The sequence below is a fragment of the Peromyscus maniculatus genome, chromosome 1 (genome assembly GCF_049852395.1).
Source record: "Peromyscus maniculatus bairdii isolate BWxNUB_F1_BW_parent chromosome 1, HU_Pman_BW_mat_3.1, whole genome shotgun sequence".
In the NCBI taxonomy this organism is placed as follows: Eukaryota; Metazoa; Chordata; class Mammalia; order Rodentia; family Cricetidae; genus Peromyscus; species Peromyscus maniculatus.
The window spans coordinates 119432760-119450045 of record NC_134852.1 but is presented as its reverse complement, the minus strand read 5'-3'; the positions used below and the strand labels follow the sequence as shown (position 1 = coordinate 119450045).

Here is a 17286-nt window from a genome sequence, read left to right as displayed (position 1 = left end):
CCCTAGCATTCCAAGAACAGGACAGTAAGAAGTAGCTTAGAGAAGATGGGAACATCTTTGAGCCTGTGGTGTGAGGACCACACTGGGGTGGTGGGTAGGCAGTTACACATATTAGCATTAAGTTCCAAGCAGAAGTCTAGGCTCTGTAATAACTTAGGCATGGCCACAAAGAAAACAACTTGGGGAATTTTAGTCAGTGTCTGCTATTATCCACTCTCTTGTTCTTTTTATCCTCTTTGCAATGGTAAGAATATAAGACTATAGAAAAATGAAAGATTTTGGAATCTTACAGAACCAGGCTCAAATTTAAGCTCTAAATACTTAACCAGACAGTGAGATCTCAGAACATTTTCTGGTGCTCTCTAAAAATCTTTGCTGACTCAGCTATAAAGTCACAGTAATAACAGTACCTGACTGTCAGAGTTGATGTGAGGATTCAAGAGGGGACATGGCAGTGACATAGCTTAGCATAGGGGCTAGTGTGAAGCTGCTGGAATAATGGCAGCTCCCACCCTGTGATGAGACAAAAAGCTTCCAGAACAGACATACCGATGTGTGTCTCTCTCCAGTGCTTCTTAAGAGTTGGCCAGAGGTGCATGTTGGTGTCCCAGAAGAACTTTCAGGCTTTTAATAAAGCCACAGATACTTTCACAGCCTCTTCTGTAAATCTCAGATGGACAGATTTGGCTGGTAGACTCTTATCATTAGGAGGGACAGGTGTGAGAATGCTAAGCTCTGCTTGGGATAGCACTAGCTCTTTCCTAATGTCTTGGCTGAGCCCAGTGAGATAGGGCACCTTAAGTTTGGATTGAGGTGATGGTGGATGTTTAGTTCACTTAGAGTTGGTGTCCAGATGTGGCTAGTTGGGTAAGACCCAAGATGCAGCATATGAGGAATGACTGGTATGAATATGGCAGGAGTTCCCCCACAATGTATATACAAGACTTGGTCCTTGTTCAGTCTTATGGACTGTGCCAGTCACACAAGGCTTGGTAGGCTTACATTCTTAAGCATGTAAGAGCTTTGGATTTAGCCAAAAGTTGAGTATCTACAGCAAGACCGGTAAGAACTGGTCCCCGAACTAAACTCTTCCGAAGCATTAAATGACTGAGACATTCCGCCTCTGGGAACCACTCTTCTGGGCTTAAACCACATCAGATGGCAAGTCTTACTCAGTATGTGTGCACACAGGTTTGTAGTCTTGATCAACAACCCCCAATCCCTCCATACATACCACACACTTTTGTACTGAACATTATATTAAATGTGCAGTCCTCTTTCCATATCCTCCTAAGTGCAAGGATTACAAGCTTTCACCACTACACATGGACCCACTTTTTAAAAAAAGTCACTACTATAGGAATTATATACCCTGTGATTATATAGTACTATTCTTATATAGTATATACTATAGTATTTGTGCCATGTGCATGCCTAGTGCACACAAACACTAGAACATCAGATTTCCTGGAACTAGAGTTATAGACAGATGTGAACTGCCACATAGGTGTTGGAACTGAATCCCAGTTCTCTGCAAGAGCATCCAGTGCTTAGAACCATTGTGTCATATCTCCAGCCCCCTATTTTTATTTTATTTGTATGTGTGTGTGTGTTAGATATACACATGCATGTGGATGCCCGTGGAGGCCCGAAGAGGACATTGGATCCCACAGAATTAGAGTTATAGGAGGTTGTGAGCTTCCAGATGTGAGTGCTGAGAACTAAACTCTGGTCCTCTGGAAGAACAGCAGGACCTTCTCTGCCTCTTATTTTTTTCCTTCTAATTTCCAACATGTTGAGGTTTCAGAGGCGCAGGATGTTTGGTGTTTACATTAAATTGCAAAGCAGAACTAAGACTGCTGACACATTCCCCAGTTTCTATTTGGAATACACGCCTACATGTTTCTAAATGTTTTCAGGAACTGCTTTTCCTTTTAGTTTTCCAGTACAATTGCCATCCAAACATGCTGCACAATGTTTGTAAATATCTGAGCTTCAGATGTACCTTTGAAAAAGCACCTCTCCAGCCTCCCTTCTGTGGTTTCACTTCCTTCCTGCCACATTTCCACTCTTCTCCCTCCCTTCATTTCTGGGAACCTGGCTTTGGCTTGGAGTCACACCCCCCTGTGCTCTTCACTCAGAGGTTGCCCCTGAACTGTCAGTGTTACTTAGACACTGTGATCCTATGGTTTCTGTGGTTGGCTTCACCTTAGCCACTGTCTCTGTATATTTGGGCTGGGTGAAACAGGAGGTTGCTGGTTCATTTAGGAAATCACTGTCAGTGAACTCTGAGGGCTCTCTTGGGCGCCAGGTTCTGTGCTGAACACTGGGGAACAAAGAAAGGATGATCCACTCTCTTTCCAAGGTGTTTACAATTTGATGATCTTGGCGTTTGAATATTGTGTAGTCTGACTCTTCAGTAGATTGTTGGCAGTGACCTGGGGCCCTTTTATCATTACCAGCTCAAGAGTCTAAGGAGGGGAACATGTTGGTGTGGACAGAAGTTTGATTGGAGAGAGCAGGGGTACAGTGCCTTACAAAGCTGGGTGTTCACACCCTGGCTGCTTGGGGAAACATGAATGCAGTAGAACCTAGTAGTATACTAAGAGGCATTTGTATCTGGCTCTGGGACAGGGGTGAAGGGTGGGGAAGACTCTTGGAATTGGAAACTAGTGGGAATGAGCATGTGGGACCCCAGTGCTACTGTTCAGATCTTTATTTGCAACGCTTTATCTTTAGCTTGCTATGGCTGTGCCTGATGCTGCCCCCAACCAATCTGAGTCAAAGATCCTGGATTTATTACCAAGGTTTTAATTAGGTTTTCTGCAAATTTAATCCTTTTGCCCCTTTGAAGTCTAGACTTGTTTAAGCAGGAGCCTATAGTAGGAAGAAACTTAAGCTTTGCCATTTGCTGTATCCTGGCCTCCTGGAACAGATTTCCTTTTCTCGTTGTGGGTGAGGCCAGTGAATACACTGCCTAACCTCACCTGACTGTACAATGCTGCAGGCTGTTCCCACTCTAGCATCTACAGTTTGATGCCCAACTCAGCAGGAGGAGGTTGGGGTTCTCAAAGCGTCTCTAAATTGCAGAGGTCATAGTGTGTTGGTGCTGATGTCCTGCGATGGAATCAGAAGACCCTTGGTGACTTGCAGAGAAGGAAATGTTCTAGTTAGAGCTCATTCAGTAGCTTTGATGGGGGTCAGTTTGGCCACTTGTGCTGTAGGACCTGGGTCATAGCAGTGTAGAAGTTAAACTGCCAGTCTCCTGTTTGGTGGCCTTGATTCTGGTTGTAGGTTACAGGAAACCTGGGTATCTGTAAGGAATGTCCATTTCTTGAGGACAAGGACTTTGACTTTTATCTGGGTTCCTAAAACCTGGAGCATTACCTGGCTTATAGAAGGCACTGCCTATCTGTTGGTCATTCCGTTAAGGAGGATAGCCTCCTTTATGGAGCATGGTCTGCTGGTAATGTCTTGATGGTCCTTCTCTACTTTGGCCACTCTTCCCATCCACACTGTAGATTTTTAGAAAATCAGAGCTGAAAAGATGCCTTGGAGTTGTACACTGAAAAACTAAGGCACAGAGAAAAGGAAGTGTCTTCTGCAACACTGAGCTGGAGAGATGGCTCAGTGGTTAGGAGCACTTGATGCTGTTGCAGAGGACCTGAGTTCAATTTCCAACATCCTCAACTGTGATTCACAATCATCTGTAACTCCAGTTCCAGATGCTCCCACACCCTCTTCTGTCTCTGTTCACCAAGCATTCGTGCACATGGTGCACATGTGTGCAGGCAAACCACTCATATTCATTAAAAAAAAAAATATCTGAGGGTAATAGGGTAAAAGTGTTACAAAGCCAGTCCTAGCCATGACAGATTACCACGCAGGAGTTCCTACAGCCTCAGCCACCCTGCTACTTATGATGCCTCCCAGAATCTAACTAGAATGGTCTATTTATTTATTGGTGTATAACAAATGACCACAGACTTAAAAAAGTATGTCATTTATTTTGTTCACAAATTGCAAATTACATAGGGCTCATCTGGTAAAGTTTGATTCTATTACAGCATCAGATAGAGTGGCCCCAAAGGTTATAGGTGACTAAACAGTTACAGGTTAGAATGATCTGAAATGATAGTCAGTGCTGCCAGTCAGGGGGACCTTAGCTGGGAAATAAGCCCCATGACTTTTATGTCATGATGCCTGAGTACCAAGAGTAAGTTTTTAGCCTAAGAAGTCACAGGCACAGGGTCTGTTTTTTTTTTGTTGTTGTTGTTTTGTTTTTCCTCTCCCTTGTAGTCCTTTGGATAGAACCCAGGGTCATGCACATACAAGATGTGATGGTTTGAATAAGAATCCCCCCACCCCCGCCCCCGCCCCACATGTGTATTTGAATGTGTAGTCTTCAGGGAGTGGCACTATTAGGAGGTGCAATCTTGTTGGAGAAAGTGTGTCATTGAGGGAGGCCTTTGAGGTTTCAGTAGCCCAAGCCAGGCCCTATGGCATACTCTTCCTGATGCCTGAGGATCTGGACATGGAATTCTCAGCTACTTCTCCAGCACCGTGTTTGCCTGTGCAATCCCATGCTCCCTGCCATGATAATGGACTAAACCTCTGAAACTATAAGCAAGACCCAATTAAATGCTTTCTTTTCTAAGAGCTGCTGTCTAAGACACAAGGCGAGCCTTCTTCCATTGAGCCACATATCCAGCCTGCACAGTGTCTTTTCTATTGAACTTCATTGATTAAGGTCACAATTCAGGGGAAGGGCTGATAGTTATCACCACCTTACGAGAGAAGCATCAATATCTTATCATAAGAAGCATTTATGTGTGGGAGGACATTATGATTGCCATCTTTGGAAGTAGTCTTTGTTTGCCCTCTGGTTACAGTTCATATTCTTTCCAGATGCAAGATATACTCAATCTCTCCCCAAAGTTTCAGGTCTTATTTTCTTAATGGCATCAGCCTGAAGTCTAGGATCTCCTCATCTAAATTGGGTCTAGGTATAGAAGAGAACCTTGGAGCATGATTCTTTTCATTGTGTGTAGCTTCTTGAGTACTGTGTTTCTTGCCATAAAAACATATGAGCTAAAGAATCTACCCCTACCCCATACACAGGTAGATAGGTAAAGGGTGATCACTGTTGATGCTTCCTTCCTTTCTTTCTTTTTTCCCCCCAAGATTTATTTATTATGTATATGGGTTCTTTTGTCTGCATGTACATCTTCACACCAGAAGGGAGCATTGGAATTCATGAAACTACAGTTATAGACAGTTGTGAGCTACCATGTGGTTGCTGGGAATTGAACTCAGGACCTCTGGAAGAGTAGCCAGTGCTCTTCACTACTGCACCGTCTCTCTAGCCTGATGTTTCTTTTTAAAAAGGAAAAAATGAAGCATCTAACGTCACCTACCTGTTTTGGTTCTTTGGTTATATCTTGTCCTGATGTTTGGGAGTCTTATTTCTACCTCAGTCTCCTGGCCTTTTGATTCTACCCTCTAAAGTTACCTTTTTTGTTGTTGTTTTTCAAGACGTTTCTCTGTGTAGCTCTGGCTGTCCTGGAATTTACTCTGTAGATCAATCTGGCCTTGACCTCACAGAGATCCACCTGCCTCTGCCTCCCTGAGTGCTGGAATTAAAGGCATGTACCACCACCACCCAGCTTAAGTTACCTTTTTAAAAAAATAAAAGCAGCTCATTCTGTGCTCAGTGCTAAATGGACCACTTTATCATTTCCTCTAGTGAGTGGGAAAAAATGTAAGAGCTAGAGGACTAGAAGAAGCACTGTGAAATGCTATTTTCTAGACACAAGTAGCCTTTGCACTCATGAACTCACAACATCTGGGATTCCCTGCATAAGACCCATACAAGATTGAGCCTACCGACATTCTAAGATGGATAAGGGTGGAGAGCTCATGAGCCCCTGACTCCCCCAGGAGCTATGGTAGTTGGTAGTTGCTGAGGGAGGGGAGTTATTTTTCTTCTGTGGTGTAACCCATGTTCCTATAAATAATCTCATATCATGCTTATGCAGACAGCCCTAATTAACTTCAGTGATTATTTATTTATTTATTTATTTATTTATTTATTTATTTATTTATTTTCATTTTTTGGTTTTTTGAGACAGGGTTTCTCTGTGTATCTTTGCGCCTTTCCTGAAACTCACTCTGTAGCCCAGGCTGGCCTGAACTCACAGAGATCCATCTGCCTCTGCCTCCCAAGTGCTGGGATTAAAGGTGTGCGCCACCACCGCCCGGCCTTTTTTTTTTTTTAATGGAAGTAGGGTGACTTGTAAGGAAGATGGGATTCAGAGGATGTGGAGAGTGATAAGAGAGGGCAATGTGGGGTATATGATCAAATACATACAATATATATATGTATGAAAAAGTAGTTCATTGAGTAGAAAAACTTGCCACCAACCTCAATGACCTGAATGATCTGAGTTCAATCATCCCATGTGGTGGAAGGAGAGAAATGACTCACTCCCATCAGTTGTCCTCTGGACCTCTACACACAGCATACATGAAAACATACAAACACAAAATTAAAAAGTAAAATAAAAGTAACTCATTCTTATAGATGATTGATTTTCTCAGCCTGCTTTATAGTATTTCAGAGGTCCAAAGTCTTCTTTCATTTTGTAATGGCCTCTTCTTTTTTCAGTCCAAACTGATGTATTTCCTTTCAAAACATCCTGTCTTCCTTCTAAGACACATTCTCACTGTATAGCTCTGGTTGGCCCAGAACTTGATATATATATCAGGCTAACCTTGGACTCTGTCTGTCTTTGCCTCTCAAGTGCTGGGATTAGAGGCATACACCACCATGCTGGCATGGTTTTCTTATAAATCACTATACTCTGTTGTACTAGTTAGACAGCACACATTGGGTTTTCTGTGAAATTGCCATGAGGTAATAGTTCATAGGATTCTTAGACGCCTTGGTTGTCTCCAGAGAGGGCCTGTGAGACCAGCCCTCTGGATACTTTACAAGGCTTTTGCCTATAAGATTCTGTGAGGCAAGGAGATCCTTAAAACTACATTAAATTAAAAGGTTTGGTGATTCTGTCAGGAAAGAGCTAAAGGTACCATCTGACTTCTAGCTGATAGTAGAAAAAGAGATGGGATAGTTTAAAAGGAAACTGTCTAGTTTTTACACAAAATTTAAAGGATAGATAAATAAGAATTTATTGGGTCAGAAAACGAATGTGTTCTTCATCACCAGCCTCTCTAGATGAGACAAAAAGTCTTAAATGAAGAAATGGCTTCCATTATGATGATGGTTTAGTGAATATGTATATGCATTAATAAGAGTGTGTGGCAGGAAAGTCATCCACCTTAGCACTTCAGATGAGCAGTTGATTATACTACAAGGAGTCTAAAAAGCAATGCAAGGAAAAAAAACTGGTGGGTCTAAAAACCCCAAAACCATAAATATGAATTAAATAATTTTTATCCAACCTTTGAATTTGGTATGAAAACTGGATAGTTCTTTTTGAAATGCCTCTCATCTCTTTTACTACTGTCAGCTAGAAGTCTGATGGCACCTTCAGCGCTTTACCTGACATAATCGCCAAAGCTTTTAGTACAGTAAGGATCTCCTTGCTCCCAGCTTTCAATAACACTTTCCTTACTTCCTTTTAAGCACCTACTGACAGTTCCTAAGTCACTAGTTTTAGAATTTTGCTTTAGTAGTATGTCATTTATAGGCTGGCTTTGATATTCTACTGCCAAGTAACCAAAATGGTATTCATAGCATAGAATACCATTTTGTCAGACTCTCATCTTTTGTGAATTAGGAATTCGGACTGAGCACTGCCTGGAATGATGCAGTGGCAGAGACTATAGCAGCTGGTAATGTCTTGACACACAGCAGGAGGTTGGTGCTGGAGGTTACTGGGACCTCCCCCAAAGTCTTTGGGCCAGAATTCTTAGGCATGCTTCTCCAGTTGTCCTGGTTTTACACATAACTTAAAAGACAGAAACTAGAATCTCTTCCTCTCAAGGCGTGGCACAGATTCATTTCTACTATATTCTGTCGGCCATGTAGTCACAGAGCTCAGGTACAAGAGAAGGATCACTTTGGCAGGAGGCATGGATGAGAATTTGGGGACCTTACTCTAAAACCATCACATGTGTCTTTGGCACTGTCTCCTGGAACTTTGTTTCTATCCTCCTTGGCTTTGCATAAAGCCAGCTCTGCTTTACACAGCTGTGCAATTTGTACTAGACCAGGGTATTAGCCTTTCCCTGTCTGTCCTGTGTCCTAAGAGATGGCTTCATTGTTGTAAGAACTCTCTGTTCATTACTTCTTAAGGGGCTGAGATTCCCACTGGGAGGAGAGAACTTATGCTTCTTTTTCTGTGCTGCCTTAGAAGTCAGCTGGGGATGGGGCACAGTTATGGCTTGGATATGTTTGTGGAAATGAAAAGGCCTCGCAGTTTATTCATAGACCCTCAACCACCTTTTGCTTAGATTGACTTTGCAAGTCTCTGTAGATCATGGCCTACTTGCAGCCTCACTTGGAGGCTGAGGCTTTCTGGACCCTTGAGGGTTTCCAGTCATTTGAGATTGGCTGGGGAGCAGGAAGGCTGAGTTATGTTACCCCCTCTTTTACCTCTCTATTGGAACTCTTCTGGAGTGGGTTGTCAATAGGAGTTGTTGAGATTTTAATCTAAAGACAAAATACTGGTTTTGCTAACAGGACTCAGTCTATGTTCCTTCCTTTTCCTTCTCCCCTGTACTCACAGTACAGGGTAGCACATTGAGAATGCAATCCTGAGTTGAGGCCATCACTGAGTAGTGGGAATCAACAGCCTAACTCAATTGAGCAATCCTAGAATGGTTAGTGGCCAACTCCAAGGCAGCTTTGTTTGAAGCAGACTGAACACCAATTGAGTAGACCCCACACACACACCAAGAAGGCTCACTTTCCAGTGTTCATAGCATATTCTGATGGCTCTGGAGTAGTTACATGGGTGCCTAGGACTCTCTAGCAAATGCTTCTGACTTGGCCTCTTACTTAGTTATAGTAATACCCCTGGCTATCCCCACAATTTCTCCCCCCCCCCCAAAAAAAATGAATTCACCTGCAACTTCAAGCAAGCTTAGTTTAGAAATGCACTGATGATCTCTCCAAAAAAGTTCTGGGTGCACTTAGCAATACGTAGGGTATCTTTTGATACAAATGCTTCCTGCTATGTGGCTTAAGATAATCAGGTGTATATGCCTATAATTGCAGCACTTGGAAGATGGAGGCAGAAGGATGAGGAATTGAAGGTCAGCCTCAACAACATAGGGAGTTTGAGGCAGCCTGGGCTACAAGATACCCTGTCCTCAGGAGAGAGAAGAGGAAAAAAAAAAGAAGGCACAGGACCCACACTGGGGTTGGGTTATATTTGTAGCAGAAGGAGTAGTTTTCATTTTAAGGCCCAACTTCCATCTATCTGCATGTAATGAAATGTGAACACATTGCTTTCTCTTTAAGTTTCTTCTATTGCCATATTTCAGTCCATACCCCTTTAAAAATATTACTTACTTGTCTTAAATATTTATCTCCATGCATGTGTGTTTATATTCTTACATTCTTTTAAATTTCCTGTGTACATTCCCCCACCCCTTTGCTTTTATCTGTTTTTCTAACTCCCTGTCTCCTGAAAATGTTTATTTTGGCAAGTTGTATGCCATCGTGTTGGCATCTGTGTACGTGTCAAGCAATAGAACTGGCTGCCGCTGACAAGCTGTGGTACATCAGGTACCCAGTTCCACAGTGGCTGCCTCCTCCTGAGTAGGCTCTGGGACTCAGAACAGAGTGAGCCATCAAAGAGCAACATCTTGGGTGTGTGTTTGTTGCTTTGTATTTGCTTTTGTCTTATGTTTCTCTTGCTGTTTGGGAGTTATTCATGTTGGGTTTCAAACGCAGAACAAATGGCTAGGTGACTACCACTATATCAAAGTGGACACCGGCCACCAGATTCTCCTTGCATCCTTCAGTCCCTGTTATGGGGTTCCTCCTGGCTGGTATAACCCGTAACTTCTCCAGCCCAAGTGCTGGGTTACTTTTCCCTAAGCTGCTCTTCCCTGTATAATCCAACCATTTTGGTTACCTGGGGTTTTTTTTTTGTTTTGTTTTTTGTTTTTTCTTTTTCTGTCTACTCTCTTTTGGGCCTCCTGACTCCTGCACCTGGTTCCCCTCTCTCCCCTTCTTCTCACATGGCCTCATGTCCACTCTGGACACTCCCAGATGTCCCTGTCTGGCTATACTCTCACACATATCTATAATAAACCTTCTCCTGCACTATTTTTATATATGTATGTATGTATTTATTTGTTATGCATCTGGTGCCAAAAACCTGGGACCAGTCATGTTCCTTTCCTTTTTTTTTTTTAATTCTTTTTTTTTCCCATTCAATTCGTAGTGTTCACTTTTATAAATTGACATCATCTTAGTCACACAGCTAGTGCCTGTAGGTAATCAGAGAAAGTGTTTTATAAAGAACTTGAGATTTAGAGAATATAGATGACCTGCCCATGAGCATACCAAGGAAGTTGATAGAACTAGATTCAGATCTCTAGGCAGTTGGCTGCTATCCAGTTATTGTCATATGGGGGGAGCCTTTGGGCTGACAGCCTTACTGGGTTGCACTAGGTGTTCTGTGTATCTTTCTGTGTTGGGCAGGGACATTTGCAGACAATGGCTTGGGTAGACATAAAGGAAACTAAATTTTTCACTACTTATCTTTTCATTCATTCCTTCATTCACTCATTAATTCAATATAAAAATTACATTTAGGTGCAGAGGATATCAAAATTTAACAGGATAGTGTCATAAGCTTCAAGTAAGTCCATTTGTAATCTAGTTAAGAAGATTGAGAAACAGTTGAGAAACAGTCTGATGCAAGCATGTCCAGCCTGTAGCTTGTGATCCACTATATCTCAAGAAACCTATGAATGTGGTCTAGTATATTTGTAAATGACAATATCATGTTGTAATGTCAGGGTTGGACACCCTTGTAACTATTATACCACAATAGATATTTTTCTAGCCACAGCAGAGGTATTCAAAGTTGGCCATTTCTACCTGGGGGTAGGGTGCAGAAAATCTAGGAGTTTGACATACCTTTAGATGAGGTGCAGGGTTGGTATGGAGGGAAAGATAGTGTGAGATGATGAAGGTAAACCTAAGTAGAAACCAAAATACTGGGTCCTTGTCAGCCTCGCTTTTAGTCTGCAGAGAGTAGGGGGTTTCAGTGGATTTTGCACTACATAAAGATGTCAGAGATGAGAAAATGGACCCGAACAGGGTTGAGACTGAAGCAAAAAGAAATCAAGAGACTATTTTCAGTCCTGGTGCAAGAAGAGATCTGAACAAAGGAATTAGCAGTAGCAGTGGGGAAGTGGGTAGGGACTGTGCAAGGTGTTAGGGAACAGAATTGATGAGATGCAGTTGTGGAGTAGGTAAGTGTGCTGGGGAGCAGGATGGATCCAGATGTGTAGAAAAGGGAGAAGAACACAGACTTTTCGTCCTGTCTTTTTGAGACAGGATTTCTCTGTGTAGCTTTGGAGCCTGTCCTGGAACTTGCTGTGTAGACCAGGCTGGCCTTGAACTCACAGAGATCCACCTGCCTCTGCCTCCCAAGTGTTGGGATTAAAGGCATGCACCATCACCACCCGGCACTTTTTAAAACTTTTTTTTTTTTTTTTTTTTTTTTTTTTGGTTTTTTCGAGACAGGGTTTCTCTGTGTAGCTTTGCGCCTTTCCTGGAGCTCACTTGGTAGCCCAGGCTGGCCTCGAACTCACAGAGATCCGCCTGGCTCTGCCTCCCGAGTGCTGGGATTAAAGGCGTGTGCCACCACGCCCGGCATAAAACTTTTTTAAATGATTTATTTTACTTTATTTTTTATGTGCATTGGTATGAAGGTGTCAGATCCCCTGGAAATGGCTGTGAACTGACATATGGGTACTGGGAATTGAACCCAGGACCTCTGGAAGAACAGCCATCTTAACCACTGAGCCATCTTTCCAGCCCCCTTTCTCTGTCTATGGTGGTAAAACCAGAGGTAAGGAAGCACAAAATAGTGTAGAGATGGCTCAGATGAGTGATGAAGAAAAGCCAACTCTGTTAGGTGGGCCTTGGGTCTCCACACAGACTGTTTGTCCTTTTTTTATCCATGGTGATAAAACCAGAGGCTGAGGAAACACGATACAGTGTATGGATGACAAAGAAAAGCCAGCTTGTTAGGTGGTATGCGTGCAGGTGTGCAACACATGCACATACACACCCCAAAAAAAGAAAGGAAAAGAGGCTTTGTCTTTCTGGTCTCTGCTGATTCTTGATGCCGAGAATAGTTATCTGAAGTGTATCTGCTATACAGTACATACCAAGTAGGTGGAGAACCAAGCTGTGTCTCAGCTTGAGGTGTGTACACATGCACATGGAGGTCCCTAGGGAAGCTCTCTGGTAACCTTTTCTGAATCTGAACCAAGGAAGCCACTGGGTGTAGTGTGACTGAAGAATGATAGCACCAGAGTGGAGATCAGACACCAAAGAAGGGTTTGCTCAGGGGGTTGGCTTTGTGAGAACATCTGGACCCAAGCACTATTTTTATCTTGGCCATCGTTTTCTCTCACTTGATAGATGAGGAATTCTTATACTTTCTCAAGCTGTAGGGATAAAAGACAACTAAATGAAACTGAAGACTAAGAATGAGTATTATCTCTCATGTCAGCAGATGCTATGTGCTGTGCAAACTCCTTGTCATAAAATCCAAGCATCCTGACATCTGCCCACAGCCTGTTGTATCTTTCCTTAAGCCTTCTGTGAGAAGTAACAAATTCTTCTCAGCTTTTCCCTAACCTGGGAGCACAGACCTGTGGAGGCACTTTTCCCATCTCCAATGAGAAAAACCAAAGCAGAGTCCTCTGTGGAATCCAAGGACTTATCTTTATAGGTGGCTGGATTGATGCCCTTTTATATCTGGGGCTTTATAAAACAAGAGAGACTGGGGGGCCCTGTCTGTTGTGTGTAGGCTGGGGTCTCCTTAGGTTCATTGCTCTGCTAGTGCCTACTACAGAGGGTTGAGGCTTCTGTTCCCGCCACCCCACTGAGTAGGCTCTTTTGTCAATGAGCTTGGCTGTGCACTACAGTTCTCTCATCTATGCCCATGTACACCTGCAATAGCTCTTGTTCGACTTGCCCTTTTAAAAACAACTTAAGCATGTTGAGATTTCCTGTTGATCAGGGCAGTCAGAGGCTATGACCCAACAGGGAATTGTCAGCCAATCCTTGACTCACCAGAGCTCCAGTTTTCTGTATGTGAACAAGTGGTGACAGCCACTTGGCTCAGGAACAGCTGGCTGCTGTCCTGGAGATGGCATGGCACTTTGGAGGCTCTGAAGCTGGATAGCCCAGCTTTTGATCCACTAGACCTTCTCTGGGTTCACTGTTAGCAAACTCCTGCCACCTTTGAACTAATATTGTTTGGAAAGAATTCTTGAGCCAGGCATAGTGGTGCACACCTTTAATCCCAGCACTTGGGAAGCAGAGGCAGGTGGATCTCTATGAGTTTGAGGCCAGCCTGGTCTACAGAGTGAGTTCCAGGACTGCCAAGGTTCTTACACAGAGAAACCCTGTCTTGAAAAGACACACACACACACACACACACAAAAAAAAAAAAAAAAAAAAAAAAAAAAAACCAGTAATCTTAAGGTTGGCAGTGATTATCATAGTAGATGCCAGAAAAATGTGCTGAAGAGGAAGCTTACTCATAGCTCTCTTCAGTAAGTCCACTCGCCTTTACCTTTTCCTCTCATTTTTGTTCAACATTCACAGAGTGCTTTGTAGATATTGACTTCATGACTTAGACAACAGCTTGAGCAATAAGTCCCTGATGCTTATAAAAGCTGTATTCTAGCCTGGGTTATGTCCAATGCCGTGAAGGATTTTAGTGAGCTATGCTTGGTGACCTGAGTGTTCACAAAGAAGGAAGAGGCTACTGTTTACTGGTTGTTTCTCATTTCTTAGCCATTAAAAAGTTTTAATATTAACATATAAAATAGTGGGTTCCATTATAGAATTTGAATAATACATGTTTTCTGTTGCCTTCTTCTCCTACACTAAGACCTCTTTTTCCCCTTTCATAGTCCCTTTTCTAGTTTCATGAACCCCATAATATATGTATTATATATGTATGTGTATGTAAATCTTGGATCTGTATATGAGAGAAAACATGTGGTTCTGTGTCTGGATTACTTTGCTTAATATAAGAATTTCTAATTTCATATATTTTCCTACATGATTTCATTTTTCTTTATGGCTTGGTAAAACCTCGCTGTGTATATGTACCACATTGCCCTGATCCATTCATCTGGTGATGGATATTTAGGCTATTTCCACTTTTTAGTTATTGTAAACAGTGCAACAATAAGCATAGATGTAAAAGTCTCTTGGTTCTAGGACTTAGAGTCTTTTGGTACTGTTTTCCCTTTAGAGAGAAACATAGTGTAATGTAAATTTATATTGTGGCTTCACTATTTATCAGCTGAGTAACTTTAGGTGAGATATGTAATTTCTTTAAGTCATTGTGTCTTTTTATTTGTAGCATGAAGACAATACATAATAATGACCTAATAGAATTTTCATGAAGAGAGTGGAAAAGAACTCTTTCTTGAGGGGCCTGCCTAACCTTGGGGATCCTAATTCTGGTCAGGATAGTGGGATCTTGTATCCAGTAACACAGTCTTAGGGGAGACACCCAAGGACTTAAAGGCCAAATAGTTTGGGCATATACATTTGGGAAAACTTAGAAAGTAATGTACTGGACCTGTTTTGCTGCAGCTCATGAAAGTTGGTCATTAGCATCTTTTCTCATCTGCACATTCATTGATATCATGTTGATAGTTCAGGAATATTTATACTGTAAAGAACAGTGTTGCCAGCCTCTGCTTTCTTCTACAGAGAGCTAGTTAGCCATTTAGCAACACGTTACTGGTCTTGCTGTTCTCTAGTTGACAGCTGCAGACTCTTGGGATTTTCTAGTCTATTGTAGAACAGGGTTCTGCTCCATACATTGCTCAGGGTCTCTGAGGATGAGCTAGACAGAAAGGCTCGTGGAGGTTGGCCTGCTGCGGCTAAAGAGCTCTTCTCTACTTGACAGCCGTGACGATATATATTACATGAAGAGTATACTTTTTTTTGTTCGTTTGGACACACTATCCCAGGTTGGCCTCAGACTTACTGTATAGCTAATGATAACCTTGAACTCATGATCCTCCTGCCTCCATCTTTCAAGTGAAGGGATGGGGGCAGGGCAGGGTACTTACAGAGTATTTTTAAGACGTCTACAGGAACAGAACATCATAATGAACCATGACCCTCTGGTTTTTAGACCACTCACCACCATTTCCTTTTTTTTCTTCTTTGCTCTTAGGTCTCAGTCAGTCTCTCCACCTCCAGTTTTGTACCCTCCAAGAAGTCCCATCTACCCACTCAGTGATAGTGAAACCTCAGCCTGCAGGTACCCCAGCCATTCTAACTCCCAGGTGCTCCTCAAGGACCGGCATCATCGCAGCCCTTCACTCTTAGGTCCTCAAGATCCCTCCCCAGAGACTTCACCACCCACCTCTACCCTCAAGGCTACCAGCTTCAGTTATTTGGACAGAACCCCTTCAACACGCAAGAGAGAGGACCAAAAGGAGACTGTCCAGGGTGCAGCCCAGGATGTAGAGGGTGTGACTGCTTGCCTCCCCCTTGCCCAGAGCACCCCATTATTAGGGCCAGCGGCTGGCCCGCGGAATATCTTACTGACTTGCACTGGTACCCGAGCCCATAACCTGGGCATCCGGGAGAAGATTTCAGCATGGGAAGGTCGCCGAGAGGCTTCACCCAGGATGAATCTGTGTGGAGAGAAGCGGGAAGGCTCTGGGAGCGAGTGGGCAGCCAGTGAGGGCTGCCCCAGTGTGGGCTGTCCCAGTGTGGTGCCATCTCCCTGCAGCTCAGAAAAGACCTTTGATTTTAAAGGCCTCCGGAGGATGAGCAGGACCTTCTCTGAGTGTTCCTACCCTGAGACAGAGGAGGAGGGAGAGGCACTCCCTGTGCGGGACTCTATATACCGGCTGGAGAAGCGGCCAGGCCGGAATGAGCCCGGTGCCTTGCTCAGGGGTCATGGCAGCAGGAAAGAGAGCTCAGCAGTGCTGAGCCGGATCCAGAAAATTGAGCAAGCCCTAAAGGAGCAGCCTGGCCGGGGTCTTCCCCAGCTCCCCAGCAGCTGCTACAGTGTAGACCATGGGAGGAGGAAGACTGGAACCATGGGCACCTTGGAGGAGCCAACAGGGAGTACAAGTTTGAGCTCCAGCAGCAGGGCAGGAGGAGTAGCTACAATTGTGGGGGAGGCAGGCCCACCTCTGGACAGGGAAGGCAGTGGTTCCATGAAGTCAGGGACCCCTGGAAATTGCCCTAGCCCACAGCTGCTGCCTTCAAAGAGCTCTCCTGATCCTGTGAACCCTGTCCCCAAACCCAAGCGTACCTTTGAATACGAGGCTGACAAGAACCCCAAGACTAAGCCAAGTAATGGTCTACCTCCTTCACCCATACCTGCTGCTCCACCCCCCTTGCCCTCCACACCAGCCCCACCCGTCACCCGGAGACCAAAGAAGGACATGCGTGGTCACCGGAAGTCACAGAACAGGTAAGGCATGCCTTCCTATGTCAGGTAGTGGGACCCAATGACATTCTTTTAAATGGAAGAAGCAAAAGCAGATTGTGCTTGGGTCACAGGAGTGTGCTACAAGTTCTGAAGCACTGAATAATTGTTAGTTTGGCAGCTATGACAGGAAAAATGGAATGGTTCTCCTGTGTGCGCTCTCTCTCTCTCCCTCTCCCTCTCCCTCTCCCTCTCCCTCTCCCTCTCCCTCTCCCTCTCCCTCTCCCTCTCCCTCTCCCTCTCTTCCCTCACCCCCATTTTGTAGCTGGCCTGGAATTTCCTGTGTACTAGGCTGGCCTTGAACTCACAGAGATCCTCTTGCCTTGGCCCCCTAAGTGCTAGGTTTAAAGTCATATACCACTGCCAGGCCTGTTCTGCTCTTGAATGGGAGAGAAAGAGAGGGTGAATGCCAATCTTGACAGTGCTGGGTACTGAAGTTATTGGCTAGGTTTGTTGGGGTGAGCTAGCTATATTAAAGATTCCTTAATTCATAACTGGAAGGTTAAAGCTACCTTCATTTTAGGTCTTGTAAAGAAGGTAGTCTGTTGAAGGACTGATAGGATATTAGCCTTACAACCACATG

The 17286-nt window shown here is 43.7% G+C and overlaps 1 protein-coding gene across 19 annotated transcripts in view; it reads left to right on the top strand.

Moving 5' to 3' along the window:
- The window catches only part of Dennd2b (DENN domain containing 2B), a 189805-nt gene that overhangs the window by 135087 nt on the left and 37432 nt on the right, over positions 1-17286 (top strand). For all 19 annotated transcript variants that reach the window (XR_013048714.1, XM_076563433.1, XM_076563434.1 and 16 more), the window contains one exon: positions 15432-16688. Coding sequence is in view for 18 of the 19 variants with exons in the window: in XM_076563433.1 (XP_076419548.1) it covers positions 15432-16688 (1257 nt within the window). In the remaining variant the exon portion in view is untranslated. The remainder of the gene's footprint in view (positions 1-15431; positions 16689-17286) is intronic.